The 23,582-nt window shown below is 40.2% G+C and overlaps 1 protein-coding gene across 1 annotated transcript; it reads right to left on the bottom strand.

Annotated features, from left to right (window-relative positions):
• LOC126396387 (uncharacterized) lies at positions 1-23,582 on the bottom strand. Its single transcript, XM_050054414.1, has 6 exons — positions 23,484-23,582; positions 15,979-16,130; positions 10,909-11,025; positions 8,429-8,453; positions 6,104-6,151; positions 1-356 (listed from the first exon to the last, which is right to left on the bottom strand). The coding sequence occupies exons 1-6, from the start codon at positions 23,554-23,556 to the stop codon at positions 109-111; spliced, it is 663 nt and encodes a 220-aa protein (XP_049910371.1). The 5' UTR covers positions 23,557-23,582; the 3' UTR covers positions 1-108.

Raw genomic sequence — 23,582 nt, 5'->3', positions numbered from 1 at the left:
TGACTAATAAAAAATATTAATTTATTTTCATTAATAATAATCATACATATATGGGCCTTATAAAAAACAGTGGCCACATTTATACCCGAGGTCGTTGGTTTTTATCCGTTAGCCAGTGTAGTCTTGTGGAAACTTTATCACCACCATGTCATCTCCCTCCCTCTGAATCTGCAGGGTTGCAGGAGTGTATGATGCTCTCATGGCTGTGACTTCTCTTCCTCTGCATTTGCAGCGATTCCGGCAGTACAGAACCATGGAGATACCAGATAGAAGAAGGACGATACCAGCGATACCGAGGCCAAAAGTCAGCTTTTCAGGACACCAACTCTCAGTGATGCAGAACAGTGTAGAGTTGACTGACAGGAGACAAAGACAAGAGGAAACAGGTCAGATCATGTTATTATTTCAAAAGCAGTGTCAATGAGCTGTTAGGTATATTAGCAATGCGGGTCTGTGGATGAATCTGTCTGTCTGTCTGTCTGTCTGTCTGTCTGTCTGTCTACCACTTTGGTCCAGACTGGAATATTTCAACAACTATTGGATGGGTTGTGATGAAATGTAGTTCATCATTCATGTTCTGCTAAGAGTGAGCTGTAGAGACGTTGATGATCCTCTGACTTTTTATCCAGTGCCAACATCAGGTCAACATTTTAATGTGTCCAATACTATTTTGACAAATACCTGCAGATCTAATAACGTTCACATCAGCCTCAGCTGGACTCTGTTTACTCTTTCTGCAGTGTTTAAATAGTTGACTCACTGGATGTAGACTGTGGCTATGAACCTGCGATTGGGCACTGATTCTGGTCAACCTTCTCTCGTCCTTCTGCTGTCTGCATACTACCCATTTCAAATCCACTTTGCTACAGGAAACACCTACAACAACAACCTCCGAGCTTACAACCTCTGTGGTGAGAATTGAAAGTTCTGACAAAGATTTGGTCCATGCAATAAGGCATGCCTGCTTTGTTCTTTCAGTGAACTGATCTACGACGAATAAAACAACTTAGGAATGCGCCTCAGAAAATCCGATGGCTGATGTTGATCTGTTTTCTGACATGGTCGGTCGGAGCTCTTCATCTTTTTACTTTGGCAGCAGAATGTGTCAGTGTTGCTGACTTCACTAATGTACCCATCTGTTCCACTTTACACGAGCCTCTGTGATATCGTCGTAATAACTTTCTGCTAGAGCCACATAGAACAAATGATCTGTGGTTTTAATGGGTCAAGTGAGCTCTTCCAGACATAAAGTATAGTCAGACCTCACCTGTAGGGTTTCGATGATCAAACTATGTTTGTCTTTTTTATCACTAAAAGTTGAATCACACAGTGACATAAAACTGTTAATGTTTGTGTGGCGTTTTCTTTTGTGGGACCATGTAATGACAGCGCTCACCTTCCCATGTGCAAATGTTCTACCAAAACAGTTCACCCCCCCACTGTTTTGCAAGAGCTCCATTGCTGCATCCTGGACATAGCCAAAGAGAATATGAAAGAAGGAATGGTGATAACAACAGTGAAAGTGTTCCAGGACACAGACCAAACTGGTGTCAGTTTTATTGGAGTCAGTGGGGCAGGCACTGCGAATCACACTATTTAAAAAAAAAAAAAAAAAAATCCTTCCACCAAATTAAAAACACACGTCTGTCCAGCAGAGGCTGAGATCATTCATCAGCATCACGTAATGTGTGTTTTTAATCTGGTGGAAGGATTTTTCAGTCAAAGTTGAAACAAAGATATGATGAGTTAAGTGTGACTTGCAGTGCCCGCCCCACTGCCTCCAGCGGAACTGACACCGAAGTCTGGCTCCTCCAATGCCTTCACTGACATCGTGACCTTTCCTTCTTTCAACAACAGTCATTCTGGGCGTAGCTCCGTATAGGATGACTGTGGTTGATTTACAGAAACAAAAAAAAGCCAAAGCATTTTTTTTCCTCTGTAGCAGAAAGATAATCAGTGTTTCCTGACCTTTCTCTAACAGTTCTGACTATGTGAAACTAGTTGTAGCAGCCAAAATAATATATATTTGCTTTTGCTTACTTATAATGGACTTTAAGTTTAAGTTATGGATAAGTTTAAATTATAGAAATTATGCTTATGTTACGTCATCATGTTGGGGCTTATGGGTGTGGCTTTTTGGTTTCTTAGTGGGTTGTGTGGTGGCGGGAGTCAGACAAAGGAAAGCGTTCCTATAGTAGGCTGATATATTTTTTTGTTGACCGTCACCGTTTCCCATTTGTTTTAGCCACACAAGTACTTATTGTTTGTTATTTTATTTTTGCATTATAATAATTGATTGCTGCTTTTTTGATCCTTTTGTTACAATAAACCTGGATCACTTTCAAGACAAATTCAACGTCCTTTTCTTTTTACTTTTCCCTGGAGTGACGCGTCAGCAAGCAGCCTTAGCGGCCTTTTTTTGTTCCTACACTAGTGTTTAAAGAATAAAAAAAAGAAGCAGTCAGCCAGGATCCATTTTTCTTTACTGACTTCCAGTGTGTTCATCACTTTAATGTTGCGGCTGGTAAAGGTGGAGCTAATTTTAATTACTTCATGTACTGCTGGGTTGCTTGTGAATTTCTCTTCTGCGATCAGTAAAGTCTCATAATAGTACATCATAATTTATCTGTTGATTTCATTTTGTGTTATTGATTTAAAGTAATTGAATAAATGTTTCCCTTAAAGTTTCACTTTAGGTTCTGTCAAATTAATTTGATTCACAACTTGTGTTTGTTCCACACTTTGTTAAACTTTCAGTTGGGATTAAATTCATTTAACTGACTGAGTGAAAAGCTAAAGTATGTGTTATTTCTATTGTTTTTACAAACTGTTATGAAAAGGTAGAGAAAAAAGGGAATACAAAACAGAATACAAACAAACAGAAATAAGTGTACAAATAGATAAAAAGGTCCAAATTGCCCCGTCCCTCAAAAGCTATTCATCCCTTTGACATAGTCAGTTTATCTCTCATCTTGTCACTGACATGTAAACACTGTCACACCATGCATGATCCAGGTTTATCATAACTCAAAATTTTAATCGTAACCGTATGAACATTTACCTAAAACTGCACAATTTCAGGAAGCCAAAATACATGAGCATGATCCACATTTATTGCCCCGCATCTTCTCCAGCATGGCTGTGCTATAGACAGATATTTGCTCTTAATCTGTGGTGTAATAAAGAATCTCATTATATTCCTCCAACAGTGCTCTCTCCAAGTACAAGAGGATGTCGTAGACTGTTGTGTTCTCCAAATATGCAACCATTCATCTTCTGTAATATTCATACCTAGTTCCTCTTCTCTCTAGTAGACACTGATATAGTGTAGATATTATTTTGTATTTCTTTGATTTGTTAACTCCAGTTATGGTCCTATTGTTCAATTTTCATCCAAATTTACAGTATGCTTTATTTTCTGTCAGAAAAGTCCCATAATTGCACATATCTAAAGTGGTCCTGGTGGTTTAATGCATTATTTTGTTTCAGCTCTTTAAAACTCATAACATTCCCATCCTTTACTATTGTGCATAGTGCTGTTGTGCCATTTGGAATCCACTATTTGAACCTTTGGTCAAGTGTACCCACAATAAAATGTCTGTCATGGGCTATCCATTGAAGTAGCTCAAGTTCTCTCTCTAATCTATATTCCCATACTAGGTTGAACCACAATTCTAATGTAAATAGAGTGACAGCATCTATCTGCTGTAGTACGTCCTTTGCTGCATCTCTGTCTACTATCAAGCTTTGAATTTCCATTCCTTGAACATATTGTTCTAAGTTTCTCCACTTTGCTTCATAGTCCTTAACACACCAATAAATTACTGGTCTAATTTGTGCTGCATAAAAGTAGTCTTTAAGGTTCGGCAATGCCACACCTCCCTCTATATTTCCCAATCTGTAATATGACCATTCCATACAATCCTTGAAATAACTTTGTCCCAGGCTCAAAATTGTTTCTCATGGATATCTACTGGTAGTGACTGAAATAAATGAAGGAGTCTTGGATGTGTATTCATTTGTATGCTATCTATCTGTGAAGTGAAATCCAGTAGAAGGGCAGCCCACCTCTTTATGTCGTGATCCACTTTGATATAATTGGCTGGTCATGATCTTTTTTAAGAGACTAAAGCAAGAAAAAAAATAATAATCTGCAGGATTCTTCAGCAGCTGGAGTTAAACAATTCTTACTTTATTTACCTGTTTTTTTTAATCTTCATATCCAATAGTGTTGATATTTGATCAAACTTACTCGTCCTAAACTCTGTTAAATAACACTGCTGGCACAGTTCTTCAGCGAGGGACAAATCTTACATCTGGGCATTGAGGGTGATTTTCCTGTGATATGACAAAACCACATTTCCTGATAGACACATTCTCCATTTCTCAGAAAATCAAAACCCTGTTTTGCAACAGCAGCTGATAAATATAACTACATAAACCACAGGGGGGTTTTATCGTGCACTGTAATGTAAACCGCCTCCTCGCTGATAATTACAAGAAACGAGATGTGACCTTTTTTCTTTTTCTTATTCTCTGTGAGTATTCTTAGGAGCCCTAGGAGTTACACACACACACACTGCCTTCAAACAGTTCATCTCCTATCTCTGAGACAAACAGTTTAAGGTCACTCTTGGTAACTTGTAATCACCCACTGTCATTATGCACTACGGAGAACCTCAAGGCTCTATCCTGGTCCTCTTCTGTTCTCTATTCACATGCTTCCTCCGGGCAGATTATTTGTCAATTATAACATTTCATTTTATTCCACACTCAACTCTGTCTATAAAACCAGGATCCCCCAACAGACTGACTTCAAAAAACATTGTCTAAGATATGTCTTATGACTTCCTTCAACTCAGTGAAGAGATATATAAAATAATATTATTTAGGCCACTAGATGCTTTAGTATTCATTGATACATTTCCTAATTTAGCGCCTTCCATTTAGTCCATTGCTAGAAACCTAGGAGTCATCTTTGATTCCAGTTTCAACAACAGTTTCAACAACTATGTTGATAATGTAGTTCAGCCCTGTTTTTTTTATCAACTTTCAATGGTTTCGAAAATCAGATCATCTCGTTATTCATGATTTTATTTCCTTCAGAACTGACTGCTGTAATTCACTCTTTACCTGCATAAACAATAGAGCAAGCTCCTGCCTTCAGATTGTACAAAACACTGCAGCAAGATTGTTAACTGGATCAAACAAAAGAGATCACATAACGCCCATTTAAACCACCCTGCTTTCTGTTAACTTGGACTAGCACCAGTATACATCTGTGAACTTTATTGCCCCTTTTCACCTGCACGCAATCTCAGATCGTTCGACAAAAATCAACTAACAGTCCCTCGATCCAGACTTACAACTACAGGAGACTGTGCTTTTGTTGTCAGTGCCCCAAAACTTTGAAACAGTCTTCCTGTTGATATTCGTCCTGCAACCTCACTAACGTCTTTTAAATCATTACTAAAAACGAATTTCTTTAAACTCGCAATTCTGTTATTTTGTTTGATATAGTTTGTTGTTGTTGTTGTTTTCTTTCTTTCTTCTTTGGGTGGATTTTAGTGTATTATTTTGTATTATTTGTGCAGCGCTGTTTTGAAGGTGCTATAAACTTGTAATTATTATTCTTCAGACATATTCCACTCACTGCACTGTGCTAAAGGTGTGACTCACAAACTGAACAACTCTAACAAGATATCAGAAACTTCATTTATTCGAATGTGGGTACACAGTTCATTTGATTTATTGTGCAAAGCATCATGCGTTAGCCTGTATCTGCTTTTTTTCGGCTCCTTATTGAAGCTGTATGATGTTTGGTGTTGCCAGATTTGAGCAAAATGTACCATAGTTGGGGTGCCGGTGGCTTAGTGGATAGAGCAGGTGCCCCATGTACAAGGCTGTTGCTGCAGCGGCCCAGGTTTGACTCTGGCTTGTGGCCCCTTGCTGCATGTAATCAGGGCGTGCTGTGTTTGAGCTGTAGTTCTATTAAACTACAGCCTGAGGCTAATTAAGTGGTTTTAATCCACTTAAAGTGATGATCTAAAACCACAAACTGCAGTGTGCAGTCTGCAGTGTTGAGGTAAATGGGAGGACTCACCAGTGTTAAGGGGAGGATCCTTCAGACTCAACAGACGGGTACAATTCACTGGAAAAACAGAAAAAAAACACAGTTTATATATTACAACAACTAAAATGTCTGATGAGAAGATGGATATTCTTTGTTGACTTTTTTTTTTTTTTTAATTCTTGTTTTCATAAACATTCACATCAAAGCTGGTGGATGGAAGCGTGACTAATGACCCAAATTACACGCATCTTTATAAAAGACCCTTTTACTGTTAAACCGTGTGACCTTTTTTGGTGGGCGGGGCTTAGCTGGAGGCAAAAACAATTCTCCACAGACATTAACTAGCGCTAGCTGTCGAGTTATGTTGGCTTGTTTCAGACAATGGAGGAAGATGATGTGAGTGGTTGGTTCAGAAATATTCATTCTGAGTGTCAGAGCGCACTCTGACACAAACTGGACCTTTAGTACATTTTGGGGCACTGTCACGGAGTAGCAGAGGGCCGAGCGGAGTGAATGTGTGATTAACTTCACCGTTCGTTAATTCATGTAGAAATATAACGCTCCGTTCCTTCGACCAACAAGGCTCTCATTTAAGTGTAGAGCATCAGACTGATTTTACAAACGCACCATGTCAGGTTACTCACGCTCCGGGACTGCGAGTGTTACATGAATAAGTAAACACTGACCAACAGGACCAGACTGGCCGACCCGTTTGCTCTCACTCAGTGGATGGATGATGTCACAGGAAGCTTTGTGGTTGATTACTGTGCCAATCTTACAAAGGAGGACGACACTTGAATGGTTTCCTCCAGTTTGTTTTGCTATTGAAGCTAACATTAGCTAATGCGCTAAAAAAGTTTCTGTTCCAGAGAAATCGAATATTCCTCTTAATCCCTCCCCAGTTTCTGATGAGGTGGACATGATAACCTTTAATACACATAATGTTATTCATCCCTACAACAGGAAATACTTTTTTCCTAACCTGATATGAAGTGTGTGCTGCACATGTGAGCATTTTTGATGATCACCTCCATCCAGTCCTTTGGTCTTATCGCATTTAACCATAGTTGTCTTTGTTTTTGTTGATGGGCAGTGGCGGCTGGTTTTGAGCCATGACTCCTTCTATTCTGGCTCCCAATAACACAACAAGACCACATTTTAAGACTCCTATTAAGCCTACAGCCCTGTGGTGGAGAGTTGTGGTTTGCCTGCAGCTAACAAACTGACATCACTGTGACGTCGGCCCTAAAAGTGTCTATAAGAGATCACAAGCCACAAAGATTGGAAACCACATCTTTATTCTTAAACAAGGTATTATATGATCATGTTTCCGTGTTAAATCTTAATCTGAAAAGCAACTCGCTACCATCGAAAGCCCTAATCAGAGAGAGTGCATTTCAGGAGCGGCACTGTGTTGAGAGAGGCGTTTTGTGTGCTGCATTTTTTTTGCTCTAGCTGCCCTGCATTTAAACACAACTATTGGAAAAAACTTCAACTCAGGGCAGAAAAGTGCTCGATGTTTTTTCCCCACACAGAGGTGAAGTTCCTCCTCTCTCGTTGGACCACCATCAGTTTTGAGTGAGTACATTCTTATTTGGGTCCTCTGCAGTTGTCGGTCCATTGTACAGCGTTTTGTTTTCACACTAATTTCCTACAGCCTAAAAGCATCAAAGACTTTTTAATCAACTAGACCAGTAGTTTTTAAAATATTTGTGTCCAAGGCTCACTAAAGGCCAAGCCACAACCTGAAGGCACACCTGTATTTATATCTGTGCACAACAGCTTCTATAACATGTGTTATCACTCTTATCATGACATAAGAAAAATAAGACGGGTAGTTTTCATGATTCTGTCTACTGACACTTTTTTTCTCTTTTCTTTCGGTGATAGGTCGTCTTTGCTGGTGCTTTGTTGTAATTTCCTCTGTACAATAAAGCCATCCATCGTCCCACTCATGGCTTGCTCCTCACATTGGCTGCCTATCAGGTCTTTTGATGTGTCACACACATATAACTCCCACGTGAGAACAGCGACAAACTGGTTCCTCATGAAGGTTTTTTAAATTAAAGTACATTTTTTAGGTAGAGTTTGCCTCTTTATAAGGAAATGGGTGCGCACAGCATGCTGATACAGTCAGTTAAAAATTCATTCACAACTGTTTGTATAGGCCCAAAAAAAAAAAAAAGCCAACAGCACGGATGGATAACACATCAGGCTTAGTGGCAGCAGATTAAAAACCTAAAACTGCCACTTCCTTTTAACCTCCCACATGAGTAGTACATGGTTCAAACATCTGGTCGGAATAAAGCAACACATTAATAATGTGTTTTTTTTGTAACTTCAGGCAACACTCACCTCTGCAATGTGCTTCCTCCCAGACCTGAAGACAAGAAGAGACAAAAATGCATAAGTTAGGGCTAAAAATCGATTTAATCTAGTACACTATTCCACTGATCTTCAAAGATGTGTACAAACATAATGTCAGAAGTTTGCAAAGATCTGCAGGTGAAAACTATTTTAGTTTAATAGTCAGTAGTTTATTATTTATTAGAATAGATCACAAATTATGATTTTGAAAAGGCTGTTCAGGATTTGTTCTGTGCGCATACAGGAAGTGCAGTCAGCGTTCTCAGAGTGAACATGTCTGGGCATGTTTTGGGTCTGAGTGGGAGGAAGTACAAATAATGCGCTATTTGTCACCACGCTGACAGATGATCTTACTGCAAGTCTCATGAGGACCGTCTCAGTGGTTGGTTGTTTTACTTGGCCTGGCTGTTGGTTCCTGTCTTCTTGAGACCCTGCTCACTTCCCCCCAGGCCTTCCTCTCACTATACCAAACCATCCACGAGGTGCCATCAGACTTTGTTTCTATTTTGCATATTTGCTGTGTGCTTTTGTCTTTCATTTAGAGGCTCTGTACCTGCCTGCCTGTAAACTTTGGCATTTTCACCTCTGCAATAAACCCCTGAACTGCTGCTGTTGGCCTGCATCGTCTGCACTCTGGTCCTACCCCTGCTACCTTGCACATACACCAGCCTGACAGTAAGAGTTATAGATCAACTGTAACTGATTTATGTTTTTTAGGAGAGCATAATATAAAAGTTATTTGTTGATGTGTACTCATTTGTGCATATTTGGTATGTTGTTAGCATTTACAGAGTGCGTTCTTATGATGCCTTTTTAACAAGGACAAATAGTAAGTCTATCAAGCAGCAACCTCCAGGACGGAAAAATGAAGCTTATGCATAATAAAGGGTGTGAGGTGGCTTAACTACAGAAACACAGAGTATGGGTGTAGCCGTAGCTGTCGCCATTTCGGTGTGTTTTCAGTTCATGAAAGTTCATTGTAAGTGAGTCGGATGTTCAGCTTTTCTAGTAAGTACAATTTGTTTTAATGGTTTTTCTGCTAGTGTAAAATTAGCATTAGCATTATCACAGGTAACAATAGCTGTTGATGCACCGCTAACTAAGCTAGCAGCTGGCGTTAGGATTAGCTCCACCTTCTCGTCCAAATATGGTCACTTCTGGCTCAAAAAATCCAAGATGATGACATTAAATTTAGGGACGTCAATGGTTAATCCCATAACCGCTGAGAATATTTTTGACTGGTTACATTTGTCAGTCTGTAGGTCAATTTCACTATTCTTTAGTTTACTACACTACGCACCGTCTGGGTCTGGTGCCCAGCTTAATTTTGAGCCCCAAACCCCCGTTAGGATTGTTAACTGGTTGTATAAATCTTCTGTGATCTTCATTTTCACAGACATGGATGTAAACTGTAGGTGCGACTTGACGGGTGCATGGAGGCATACTGTACAACCGTGGGCCAGTAATTCTAGGTTTTCTTTTGTTTTATTTGTTTCTCTGCTCTTTGCTTTGGTTGGCTTCATCGGACCGTGACCTCCGGCACGCACTGCTTGGTTTGCAGTCGAGCATGAAGCATGGTCCAGACATTCATGTTCCCCTCAGGATGAACTGAAATAACTTTGACGATCCTCATCAGGTCAACATTTTAATGTGTCCAGTGCTTTGGTTTATGACCAAATACCTGCAGATCTAAAGACATTCACACTAGCCTCAGCTGTGTTTAATGATGATTATGATGTAATGTGTTTGATGTGGGATGATAAACTCACATCTGTGATTTTATTTTACTTGAGATCCTTTTGGCTCACTTTACATTCAGTTGTAAATGTGCATGTTTTGGAGTAGTTCAGGTTTGGGTTGTATAAATTCAGTTGTCTTGCTTTAACCATTTGAAACGTGAGCAAATTGGCTTGGGTTCTTTCAAAAACACGGGAAGAAGGCAGTGAGCATCAAAAGAAGAAATGACCCAAAAAATTAACAAGAAATTGGTAAAAAGAGAAGATTAAAAAAGCAACAAGAAAGGAAAGTTAGAAACAAACAAGGAAATTACCTAAAAAGAGCTTAAAATTGTAATAATTCTCTAACATTATTTTAAATACACAATAATCAGAATTATAAATCTATAAATTCTTTACAATTTGTGGAACATTTCATACCAAGTTGTCTTTTTTCCACATGTTTTTGAAAGACACTGCACCAGTTTGCTCAGGACTTAAAGGTTTGATTACTTGCGAAAGGCATCTGAAAGCAGTACAAGAAAAGTGATGTCGCTCCAGGTTTCAAAGGGTTAATAAACACAGAGAATGTGTTGCAAGACGCTACAAACATTCCTGAGTCCTAAAAACTTTTCTCACCAGGCTGGTTTGAAAGAAATTTGGGAAATCCCCTGCAGTACTATACTTCCACATTCCCCCAACCACAAATCTCAGGCTATGTTTTTGGTGTTAGTGTCTGACGTTGTTATTTACCTTACAGGCCTTCGTGTAGTGAAGATAGTCCTTGCATTCTTTCAGAATGATGAACTGGTCGGTCAGATTCTGGACCAGTTTTCGATCAAAATCAAAGTCCAGAGCGATGACAGTTTTCTGGAAAATAAACACAGACAGGTTGTTTCAGTGTGACGTTTAACTCATGTCAGCAGTCCTGTCACAAAGTGACATTAACAGATTTCATATGTTAACAGTGATCAGGTGGGGTTTTTCCAGAGATCATAATCACATTTCATTGTTCAGTTTTAAAAAAGCAGAAAAACAAGTGGAGTTGTGGGGAGTTCCCGGTGCCTTTCAGAGAAGATGTCTCAATCAGACTCTGGGCACAGGAGAAGTCACAAAGTGCAACTTACCAACATACTGGAACAGGATGTCACCCCCAAAACACTGTGACAAACAACTGGTCAGAGTAATCTGAATCATGTACTTTTTCTTTTTACTTTCAGTACTGTTGCATGCTGTATGCACACAGTCAGGACACTACTGTCTCATAACATTATGCCCTTGCTTTTATATCCGTTACCTTGGAAATGAAACTAATGCCACTTGCTGCCAAGCTCAGCAGAGATTGAGGTCAACCCAGAGAGCTCTGCTGTTGTTATTTTGCAATGTATGTAGTTTAACTTTAAAGTTATAACTGCTCAGATTGTTGATTCTAACACATTATATTCCCAGCAATGAAATTACATCTGCAGGTCTCTGTCATTGTCTTTTTCTGGCATACTATATAGTATGGTATTATTGGTAATCTTTCCATGAAGTCGTTGGACTTTTCAGGTCAAAGTTGAACTTGATTTACACTTAAACACTTCAGCCCTGTGAGTGAATTCACTAATCACTGGAATTAATTGAAATCACAGTAAAAAAAAAATTGCAGGTTGGTCCAGATTGATAAATATGGGGACATTCATGATTCCCAGCTGATGAATCTGACGTTGGTTGACTCTGCCTTTTCATCTAGTGCCATCATCAGGTCAACGTTGTGTTCAATACTGTGGTTTATGACCAAATACCTGCAGAGCTAAAGACATTAACATCAGCCTCAACTGGACTCTGTGTTCACTGCTAATTAGCCAATGTTATCATGCTGAAGTAAGATGGTGAACATTGTAGACAACAGTGTTAATTTCGTAGACGAAAACAATTCCGAAAAATTTTCCTTCAGCGACCTTCTTTCCATGAAGAAAACAAGACGATGACAAGCTAAAAATAGATCTTGATAATAAAAACTAATATGGAGTCTATGTTTCATTTTTGTCGACGAGACGTGACAAAAATGTTAGTGGTGAACTATCGGACATTGAAAACCGAGAATGGCGTGAGCTACAGGCTGGTAATAGTCTGCACCAGGATGTTTCAGTAGCCAGCAGAAACGTGTCAGCCGTTGGTGTGAGTTGTAAGCTGTAATTCAGCAGTAAATAATCAGCCGTGTGTGTCTGACTGTGGATGGTGGAGCTGCTGGATGGATTTGTGGGGTGTGTCAGTTGCAGTGATGGCTGTTAGCAGCTAACTCAGCTTGCAGCCAGTGGCCGCCGGACTTCACAGCTGATCCCTGCAGGACTCGCTTAGTCTGGACTGGAGAAGGTTTGGTGGTGTTTGACAGGCAGGTAGGAGGTTCAGTTATCTGAGTGTAGCTGTGCTATAAGTAAACAGTCTAAACTCTGATAATTTTTCTCTGTCAGAGATGAAAGTTTAGTTTGAACCACCAACTCTGTGAGGACACGAGTTTAACAATGAATCTGGGAACAAATACTAGTTGTCTCGGATGAGTTATTTGTGGTGTCAAAGTTTTTGAGAACATAAATAGAGAGATGTTGAGCTGTTTAAATGATGATCAGTAAGTATGTGCTCATAAATCAGCCCTTAAACCTGTCAAACACTGCTGGAGCAATGACAGTTTGGAAGTATGCAGACATTATTTGTCTAAATTAAATTTTTAAACAACCTGTCACCTTGATTCTTTGAATACTGGTAAACAATTATACTTGCTAAACAGCAGCCTTCAGCTTAAAGCAACGTCCACTGTACAGCCTCGCAGAGCTTTTAGCATGGCTGTAGATGTTTTAGACCATTCACAATGCAATACAAAAAATAAAATCCAGATGAAGGGAGATCTACTGAGTCTCACCGTATGGCAAGCAGACTTTCTTCTCTTTGAAGACTTTTAATGCAAGAATTCATGATAATAATAACTGAAAGTAAGGAGCTGGAACCCTAAAATGAGAAATTAATCCGTGACACTCTCCTGTAATCTCTAATTTCCTTTACAGGTTAAATGCCACAGTTTCATAAATGTGTCATTAAGGGAGTGATACTACTACTGCTTCTTCTCATCTTCTGTTATATCGTGCATGATGTGTAAAATATTGCTGAACAGGGGATTTTCCATTTGCCCCTATTCCGAATGTTATGACAAGGCTGTGACTGTATGGATTTTTTTTCCAGCCAGGTAATAAAAAAGAAATTTACCACCGCAGTTTGGCAGTTAACTGCCAATAACCACCACCCACCCATCCCCGCCTCTGCTGTCCCCCCCAAAGGTTAAGGCTTAAAGCCCAGTTTAGACCAAAGATTCGCAATGAGACAACTTGAAACAGGCAACTAGTTGCAATGTGCCGTTCTGCAACGTTCTAAAAACCTGCCGGTTCACACCAAGTCATATAGATGAGACAGTGTGTCATCTCTATGCAACAACTCTCTGTACCTCCGCTCTGTTTGCAGCTTTTTAGACTGTAGCTTCTTAAAATATGAATGAGGATAGTGATAGTGAGATACTGGCTACAGTTGCATCGTGGTAGTGATGAAACAAAACCAGCATCAGATGGACTGTATTCATAATCAGTACGCCACAATAATATAAAGAACCAGCGCCAATTAATCAGTCAATGAAAATGTGTGTGTGGGCGGGGCATAAGCACATACAACGAGCAGCAGCAGGCAGTGGGCTTGGCAGGGACAGAGCACGTGCTGCAGCAAGCGAACACACAGTCTTCAGTCATTTTGACTTGACCAGCGGACTTCACTACAAGCTGATTGGCTGTTGAAATAGGTGACATGCTTTATGTTCTAAAACCAGCCTCCAGTGATTCGACCAGCTGAATTGCAGGTGACACCCTGAGCCGGCTTGAGTCGAGTTGAGCTCAGCTCGGCCAGTTCACACCGCTGCAACTTTTCTCTGCAACGTTCTAAAACTGTTTCATCTCATCCTGAATCTTTGGTCTGAACTGGGCGGTAGTGTTTCACTGGATTCACAGTGCCAGCACCGGCACTTGTTGCCCTAAAGACAGGGCATTATGCTCGTGTAGCCTACATCATGAATGTTACTGTACAATTTTCTGGTTTATTAGTGAAGCGTATGGACTACACAACAGACTGAATTCTCTACTCCCAGTGACAAACAGAAACAGGTTGAATACTCATCGGCAGATCTGCATTATATTCGTCAGGTGTATGAAATGTTTGTGCCATCAGCTTGCAGTCCTTTAACCAGACAACAGCAGAGTTTTACTTTACTGGAGATGTTTGTCATTTTGAAAGTGACCGTTAGTGCTGTTGGAAACTGAAAAGCTCCCCAAATGTTTTGATCTTTGGTAACAAGAAAGAGAGAGTCTGTATGGTTTGACTAAATTGAACAATGACAGCAATATAGTCCACGATGACCAGCGCTAAAATCCACCTGCGTAGTTGTCCCTCCATTGTGACATTAGAAAGTGTCACATTTATCTTGCAAGTGTTCTTCAGCGTTTGGTTTACTTCCTGGATTTTTCCCCACATGGAAATTCTGACCAATCAAGAGCAGCTTTCTCACACAAGGTATTTTATCTGGTCGGCTTGTAAATGCTGCTGTGAGAACACGAACCAACTCTAGGCAATTATACAACTTTATAACTAAATTAGTCCCTGATTCTGACCAAAGGAGACAACTCTAGGTCTGAAAGCAATGCCAAGATCAGACCTGATGTTGATCATTAGACTTGGCTCAAATTGCACCTTGGCTTTTGGGGGAACCCTAGTTTTTGGGGATGGGAGGGTACTGGACACATGCATACATGAATGCACTAAGTGCAGAAATATACCATCAGTGAATTTCAATTAATACAGAGAATATTCAGCCAAATTCTGATCAGCTTATTGTTGAGTCCAGGTGGACGTTTGTGCCAAATATGAGGAAATTCCCTTCAGGTGTTCTTGGGATATCGCATTCATACGAATGAGACAGACTAGGTCACAGTGACCTTGACCACTGACATACAACCAGCAAATACTAATCAGTTCATTGTTGAGTCCAAGTGGACAGTTGTGTCAAATCTGAAAAAAATCCCTCAAGGAGTTTTTGAGATATGAGCGGGACACCCCCACCACCGTGTCACCACCACAGCAAGAGGGCTCCTGGTTTGAATCCTAGATGGGGGAGCCCTTCTGTGTGGAGTTTGCATGTTTTCACCGTGTCAGCGTGGGTTTTCTCCAGGTGCTCCAGCTTCCTCCCACAGTCCAAAGACATGCAGGTTAATTGGTGACTCTAAATTGTCCGTAGGTGTGAATGTGAGTGTGAATGGTTGTTTGTCTCTATGTGTCAGCCCTGTGATAGTCTGGTGACCTTACCAGGGTGTACCCCGCCTCTCGCCCAATGTCAGCTGGGATAGGCTCCAGCCCCCCTGTAACTCTACCAGGATAAGCTGTTACGGTAAATGAATGAATGAATGAATGAATGAATGAATGAATGAAGCTTATGTAGACAGTGTTATTGCCATGACCGATGCCCTGACCTGGAGGGTCTGGTGTGTGCTGTCTTTGGTCAGGTCTCTACCCTGAGACCAATCCGGCTTGGTTGAACCTGCAGGGAGCTGAAACTCCCGCCGGCACAGCTCTCAGGGTCTCAGAGACACACAAGCCTCTCCACCACGACAAGGTAGCAGCACGAGGAGAAGAACAAAAACAACTACTGTGTCGACAAGAATTCGTGGCTCTGTGATCACCTGATCTGACCCGCTGATGTCAGAAAACAGGTTTGCAAATAAACCTATTTGGGGCAAAGTGTGTACGACTTACATTGTGGTCCTCCCAGCATGTCTCACACTGGGCTGAATTGGAGGGTCGGGACAGCTGGTAGCGGAATGAACCATCATGGAGTTGGGTGACGTTGCAGGTTAGGGTGTGTTGAGATTCTACTGCAGCCACAGCGACCATCAGATCTGCAAGAGCTGTAATGGACAACAAAACAACAGTCTGTAAACTCAGACGGACACATGCTCCAGTTATCTTATCTTTCACAGTGAAATGTTGTCGTTGATAAGATAATGTATTGTACTGCATTACTGTACCATGCAACCATAACGTAATAACGAGGATTAAGTTTCTGGTCAGTCAAAGTGTATTCATAAGGTTCATTAAACTCTTTCATGTGTGGCTGTGAGCAGATTTAAAAGTGATAAGAGCTTTTTTATGATCATATAAAGAGAGTATTAAACAGATCCCTGCCCGTACAGTATGAATTAACAGTAAACAGAGCTAAGTAAAGCCGAGATAAGTCAGCACTGAGATAAGCTTTGGCTCCGCGAAGATAAACTCTGACTGTGGTTTCAATCAGACCTCAGAGCCTCCGAGCTGTTGAAACAACTTTCAGGTTTTATCACTGTCATGTGCGCAACAAGAAGCAGCACTTGTTAGCAATGAAAACGTTTGATCTTACGCTTCCTCCAACAGTGCTCATGAAATATGTATGAAAAGAAAATCATGCAAGTAAATGCCGTAAAACTTCAGTTAGTAGCCTGAGCTATTATTTGCTTAAATCACTAAAATCAACAGGCCTATATTTGGGACAGGACTTTAATTCCTTCCACACAAAACTGTTGCTCAGCAAAGATCAGGAAATACAAATTGTTTCTTTAAATCAGTGTGAATATATAACACCCTCCACAGGTTACAGCGTGATGATTAGAGGAGAAATGGCAGAGCATAAAGGTCCAGGTGGAAACAAAAAACAACTCAATCATTTAGGATTTTGCTAAAAGAAGGAAATCACCTGTTGATTAATATATATAGATCCCAGGGGACATGTTTTGTATTTGGGAGCTGTTTAAATGTTAATTAGTGGTAGATTTTATTTAGTTGTAAATTGTAAAACTATATCACTTATTTTGTTGCAATTCTATTTTCTTAAATTAATAATGATTTTTTTAACTAATTTCTCATATCATCAAGAATATCATTATCAAAAAAATACCCTGAAATATTGTGATATTTTTTTAGGGCCATATCGCCCACCCCTAATTGGGAATAGGCTTTTAATTGAAGTTTTATAGTAAATGAAAATCAGAGATATAAATTGTGCAGAAGTTAAAATATAGGGATAAAATATAACATATAAAATAAAATAATGTATATTTGTCATGGACAGGTGTACAGTAATTGTAAAGTGAATAAACTGTGATGTAAATAGGATATGTACATTTATATGTAGATGGTTAAAGTATATTAAGGAAAGTTTAAGAGTCAAAGCAGGACTAATTTAATATAACTAGATTTACCGCTCCGCTGTCATACGCCTGTGTAAGAGAGTTCACACACTCCATAAAATCCCCTCTAACTAATAAATTGACTCTGTCTCTTAAAATCTCAAATCTGCAGACTTTTTTTCTCCGCTGGTTGAAAACTATTTTTAGTTCATTTTTGAAATCTTTGTACTTTACTCAGGTAAATATTTTACATTTTTACTCCACTACATTTATTCCAAGGTATCTTAAGAATACCTTTAGGGATTTTTTCCCCGATAAATTTGGCACAAACGTCCACACCTGGACACAACAATGAACTTATTAGCACGTGGTGATCAAGCTACTTTACACCTTCATACTTAACACGTGGTAAACTTAGAAAATACAAATGATTCATAGAGATTTAACTCCATGACATTCTTCTATCTGCAAAACTAGTGTCGAGATTAGCGATGAGTCATGCCATAACTAATTCTGTCATTACTAAATGCACATCAGTGAAACACACAGAGTAACGGCTGTTACCATAGGAACACTTCAGCCCGAGGCACGTTTAATAATTTGTAACCACGGAGGACCGCACGAGTCAATGTGGCTTTGTCTTTTGTGTAAGGTTATTTTTAAGACTTGTGAATTTCCCTTGACATCAGGAATCTGAGGTGAACAGATGAGTCAGCGGACTTTTCCCTGCGAGGGTGTGCCCAGCTTTCATCTGTTGCGAAATAGTGTGTTTGGCTCAGATTATTTTCAACACACTGAGCAGAAAGTGACCTTTAAAACATTTAGGAGCTCAGCCTGTCAAAGGACAGTTTTCCATTTGTTAACAAACTCCATGTTCAGACTCAAACCAACAGTAAATGAATCCAATAGGCGGATACGTTCAACCACAAGACACACAACAAAGAGAGTAAAATGTCAGAAATGAACCACAGTGACAAACCAGAATCACGGCCTCGTGGCTGAATGCCTCAGCAAACCACTATAGTCACAGTTATAGTATATACCCATGTCTGTCCGGACTCATATTTAAATGACAATTCTTGAAATATGGATGTTGCTTCAAAGAAGTTACAAACTTCAAAACATGGATGCACTGCATTCTGGTAGTTGTACGTTTTCTAGCCCTTGAGCCAAAGCAATGCCACAGCCCTTTCATCTGTGTTCTCTGCTCATGTAGTAGGGCTCGATATAACGACTGTGTACGATGTATCGATATATTTTCAAGCAAGATATACATTCAGACAACACTGTTCATAATGATATAGGGTCAAGTTGTGTTACATGATGTATACCAATGTGTATCTCTCCTCTGTCACACTCTCCGCACAGCTCCGCCCCCTCATTCACTCACAAGTTCTCCAGCAACACTTTGTAGAGCCTGACGTGCACCTCCCCAGAAATTTAACTACGTGTCGTGCTGACGCAGACCTCCTGTCTATTTTTGTAAGCTGACACCATTTCCCTCAGTGGAAACAAAGCTTTTATTTACTGTAATTACACAGATAAGAAACAATAAATTGTGAAGACAATAAAGCCTTGTCAGTGAACCTTGTGAGTTGTAGTGGAGCCAAATTGTGTAATGTTACCTCTGTTAAATGTGGCTGTTGTCCCTGGCTTCATATGAGTAGAGAAAAAGTCTGCTAGCTGCTAGGCTAATTTATAGAATGTAAAATGCCATTAGCTTGTGCTAATAGCATTAGCATGTTTGTGGGGAAAATTTGTCCAGATAAAGACAAGTGTTTGTCTGTGAATGCTGTGAGTTATAGTGAAGCCAATCTGGAAATCCATCGGTAAAAAAAAAAAAAAAAAAAAATCACATGCACAGCCCGGAGTTTTTCGACTAACGTAAGTGCAGGGGCCTCACGCCCTTCACTTCCGGTGGTGCCACCAGGGAATCGCCTTGGTTTACAAATACTTCGGGTAGAAAACCAGCAGAGTTTAGCTATATATCACATTGTTCACGTCACTATGTAGACTAATCTGATATTTGTTAAGTCTATAAACACAATGACTGAACAAACATTACTTTTTCTGTGTGCACGTTTTGTAATTAATATGGTTATCGTAGATTAGCTGGGCTAACCGTTAGCTGTTAACATTAGCCGTTGGCGTTGTCTATAACCATAGACTGTATAAAAATAAGGTAATAACTCAATAAACGGTCCATGAATAAAATATTTTTTCTAGCGAATATCTTAGTTACAACATGATTGAGCTAGCAAAGCAGTTTTGTGTTGCTATGTGTGGTATTTATTAAGTTATGGGAAATCACGATGTCTAGAAAGCATCAGTGGCTGCAGCTGACAGGGACAGTTAGCAAAGCTAACATCAGGACGTCATCTGTTTAAAGCCTCCCGTTGTCGGATACGACATGAAACTGCTCCAGTTAGCTCAATCATGTTGTAACTCAGACATCCGCTGGAAAAAAAAAATTTTTTCACGTTGACGAGACGGCATTACTGGAGCGGTCGCTATGGACGCGCTATGGACGCGGAGCTTGCTGTTTCTGTAGGTACACATTTCCTGGGGACACCTGCACGTCTCAGCCGCGCCCCCTCCATTGTGATTGGCTAAAGCGCAGCATCGTTCAGACTCAAAGCCCCGCCCCCCCCCTCTCTAGTTGTCTTTCACACAGGGCTGCCGACAGATTCTACAATGTAGATTGCAGAATCTGTCTTGAGAGATTATAGTGAAGCTGATTTGTGTACTTGTGTTTGAAATTGTCTCTATTAAGCCATGTTTAATGTGTGTTTAATGTGTGTTTTGAATCAAGTAAACTAGACTAGTGTTTTGGAGGTGTAACTGTTGTCCAGCTGTATATTTTAAAACAGGGGATTAAAATCTCTGTCTTTGCATTTTATTTTGATCACAGTCTGTTTTTATAAAACTTCTTGAGACATCTCAAATGTGGCTTTGACTTGCAACTGAAAACATGTAGCCCATCTCGTGACAATACCGCGATATATATCGTGTATCACCAGTCAGCCTGTAAATATCAAGATATGAATTTTTGTCCATATCGCCCAGCCTTATCATGTACATGTAGCAGCAACTTCAAAACTATTTGTGTCTTTTTACTGCAGAGACGGCCCAGTTTTATGAAAGAGCATCCATACAGCAGTGAAATCCTACTTTAAGTAACTAAAGACCTGCAGGCTCTGATAGAGACGACAGATTTATGGACTGTTTGCCTTTCACTTTAATAGTTATCTAAATGTGGTGTCTGTTTATGAGTAGTGGCAAAGATTACCTCATAGGGCATGAAAATAAAAACCTACTGTAGCCGTCACAGAAACCGGTTTCTCAGTCTGACTCAGATTTCATAGACACATTAAGATTTCTTAAGCTCAGCCTATTATATTAAATCATGGTAAGCTCATTGTGAATGGACGCTGCAGTGTAACAGCTGATGGGTTTGGTATGTGCAGCGTTATACAGACATGAATGAGTGAGGTCAGCTGCTCGCCACATCTATAATCAGCAGAGGCGAGATGGGTTTCCCGCTTTTTTTTCCACTTAGTCACCACTAGTTGGTTTACAGAACTAAAACCAGGAAGCCTAACCACACACACACACACACACACACACACAGACACACAGACATACACACCACATTACATCATCCAGTCACACACTGTTAACCTTTACGCCACAGATCAGGTTGTGTGAGGAAACATTTCTCACTGTTCAAATAAAATCAGGTTAGAGCTGACTGTCAGCTTTATCTCAAAATGAACAGTGCTGGTTTTACACACCGTCCAACATGAATAAATGATTTACATGTCCAGGGTGTAGATTTAGAGGGAACTCTCATCAGAAATATAATAAGTCTGTTTTCATCAGTGTGAAATCACCCGACAATAAGAATTGTGTTTTTATTACCTCAAGGCCCAGACACACCAAACTGACTGTAGCAGTTTGGTGTGTCTCTGCCAAAAAGTTATCTTGAGCACGCCTCAAAGACTACAGTCAATGGTTGACATGGCACCTGCGTGAGAGGAAATAACTCAGCAGCAGGCGGTGGTACTCTGTCATTCAAATGAGGAAACCGTAAGACAAAAGGGATGGATCAAAAGCCCCGTTTCCACCAAACACTCGCAGTATAGTACCTCTTGAACCAACAGTAACCCTTCAGACATGGCACCTAGACTCGTGCTTCCAGTAAAAAACCTCCTGAACAATGAACGCTGACGGAATCACTGAAGCAATCTGCAATCCTCACCGCTAGATGCCACTACAGCTCCCTAAATCTGACACACTGAATACATCAATATTTGGTGCGAGACTGAATGTGTGAACTCTCACTCACAGCCATCAAAAGACACTTGTTGTATGGTGTTGCTCAGTCAGGCCTAGAGCGCAGGAAGTGAAACTTCACAGTTAGATTTAGATTCCAGTCTGCTCTTAAATACGAAATATAGAAACCTTTCTATTTGCAGTTATTTTTGCCCGTCAGCGCCTTAACACAGGAACATATACTTTGCTATTTACAGCAGGGGGTGGTGCTGTCAGGCAGCTTTTGGCACACACGGTGAGAAAAGTTCAAGTGCAACGTGGTGATGGTGGGATGCAGAAGAAAACAGAACTGTAGATGAAAGCAAGGTGGTGGCATCTAGCGGTGAATTGCAGGTTGCAACCTGCTGAAAAACTTCCCCTGGTTAGAATTCCTTCAGTGTTCATTGTTCAGGAGCTGAACACAGGTCTCCTCCTCTCTAAAACATCAAACTAAAACCAGTAAAAACACTGAATAAAGCAGATTTATGTTACGAATCAGTGCATCTCTGACACTCTGGCATCTCGGGGCTCGCCCACAACACAATATTATGTGCTCACCTTTTTCTGATCCAGGTGTTCAGGAGGTTTTTACCAGGAGCTGAATTATCCACAGAGGTGGCTGAACCAGTTTCACGTTACAAACCAGTGTAACTCCGACACTGGTCATTGCAGTCAGGCTAACTACGGTGGGCAGCGCAAAAAAGCGAAAACACGCATGTCCCTATCTAAAGCCAGTGTTTGGTGTGTCTTTTCTGGGCTACTGTAGAAACATGGCGCCCTCCATAGACGAGGACCTGCTCCCTATGTAGATATAAAGGTCTCATTCAATGGTAACAAAACAATTCTTATTTTCAGATGATTTTACACGAAAGGAAACACACTTATTATATTAAATTTCATTTCTGCTGATACAACCCGTAAATCCTACACACTGGAGCTTTAATTGGAGGTTTTATACAAGGAAGTTGGATTTAACCTGTAGGCTCAAAACTAAAATACTCTGAAGTGTCTGTTAAAGAAACTTGGCCCATGTTAAAATGGATGCCACACGTTTATAATATCCGCAGAGCACAGCGAGTTTACATTACATAGTACTATCAGGAATGACACCCAACCGCTTATCTGTCACGTGACCAGCTCTGCCGCTCCTCGATCAGATGGAAAGCCCCAAACACCAGCTCTTGTGCCTTTTAGGAATATTTAACAGAGCCATTCACAAGAATAATAATAACTTGTTTAAACGTACATCATGTAACTGAATTAGAGTATCAAAGCTAATAAAAACGATGAATGGATCCTGTAAAACAAACCACAAAGCATCTTGTTGTGGTAATTAATATTTTACAGCATGTTTAGCCTCTAAGTTCTTTAACAGCAGCAGCAGCAGCTGGACCCCCCCCCCCCCCCCCCGGCAGGCGTCGGACACAAGTGCGCACTTTAACTGAGTGTGACAACTACTATTAGTTTTTATGCGGTATATGTAGGCTATTCTTATGTATTTTCTGTAATATTACTTTAAAAAAGTTTTCTGAATAAAAATTCTATTTTTATTTATTTTTATTAATAAAGTTAAATAGTTTCCGTGTGTGTGGAGAAAACGTCCACATCCGTCTTTATCGTGATTTTACTCCTGCGGCTACATTTCTAGATTTGCATTTGACCGACAGCACCACCCACACAGTCTGATTCAACAGCCGAATCTTAAAGTGCATGAATTCATAATGGAGTTTGGTTTGAGCGCTTCAGCTCAGCGATGTGAAGAGACACAGTTTGTGATTAACTTACCACAGAAGATGATCACAGGGAAAAAAATCCAATTAATGTAGTTCAGCTTCATGTTGGCGGACTGAGGTTTCATTGGTGTTATCTCGCAGGCATCGGCGT

The sequence above is a fragment of the Epinephelus moara genome, chromosome 10 (genome assembly GCF_006386435.1).
Source record: "Epinephelus moara isolate mb chromosome 10, YSFRI_EMoa_1.0, whole genome shotgun sequence".
NCBI classification, from domain to species: Eukaryota; Metazoa; Chordata; class Actinopteri; order Perciformes; family Serranidae; genus Epinephelus; species Epinephelus moara.
This window is presented reverse-complemented; position numbering and strand designations above follow the sequence as displayed.

Coding starts and splice junctions, on each gene's coding strand:
- LOC126396387 (XM_050054414.1), bottom strand. CDS start 23,556: ATGAAACCTCAGTCCGCCAACATGAAGCTGAACTACATTAATTGGATT. Junction 11,026..15,978: donor CATGCTGGGAGGACCACAAT/GTAAGTCGTACA, acceptor TTTATTTTCCAG/AAAACTGTCATCGCTCTGGA. Junction 8,454..10,908: donor ACTACACGAAGGCCTGTAAG/GTAAATAACAAC, acceptor TCTTGTCTTCAG/GTCTGGGAGGAAGCACATTG.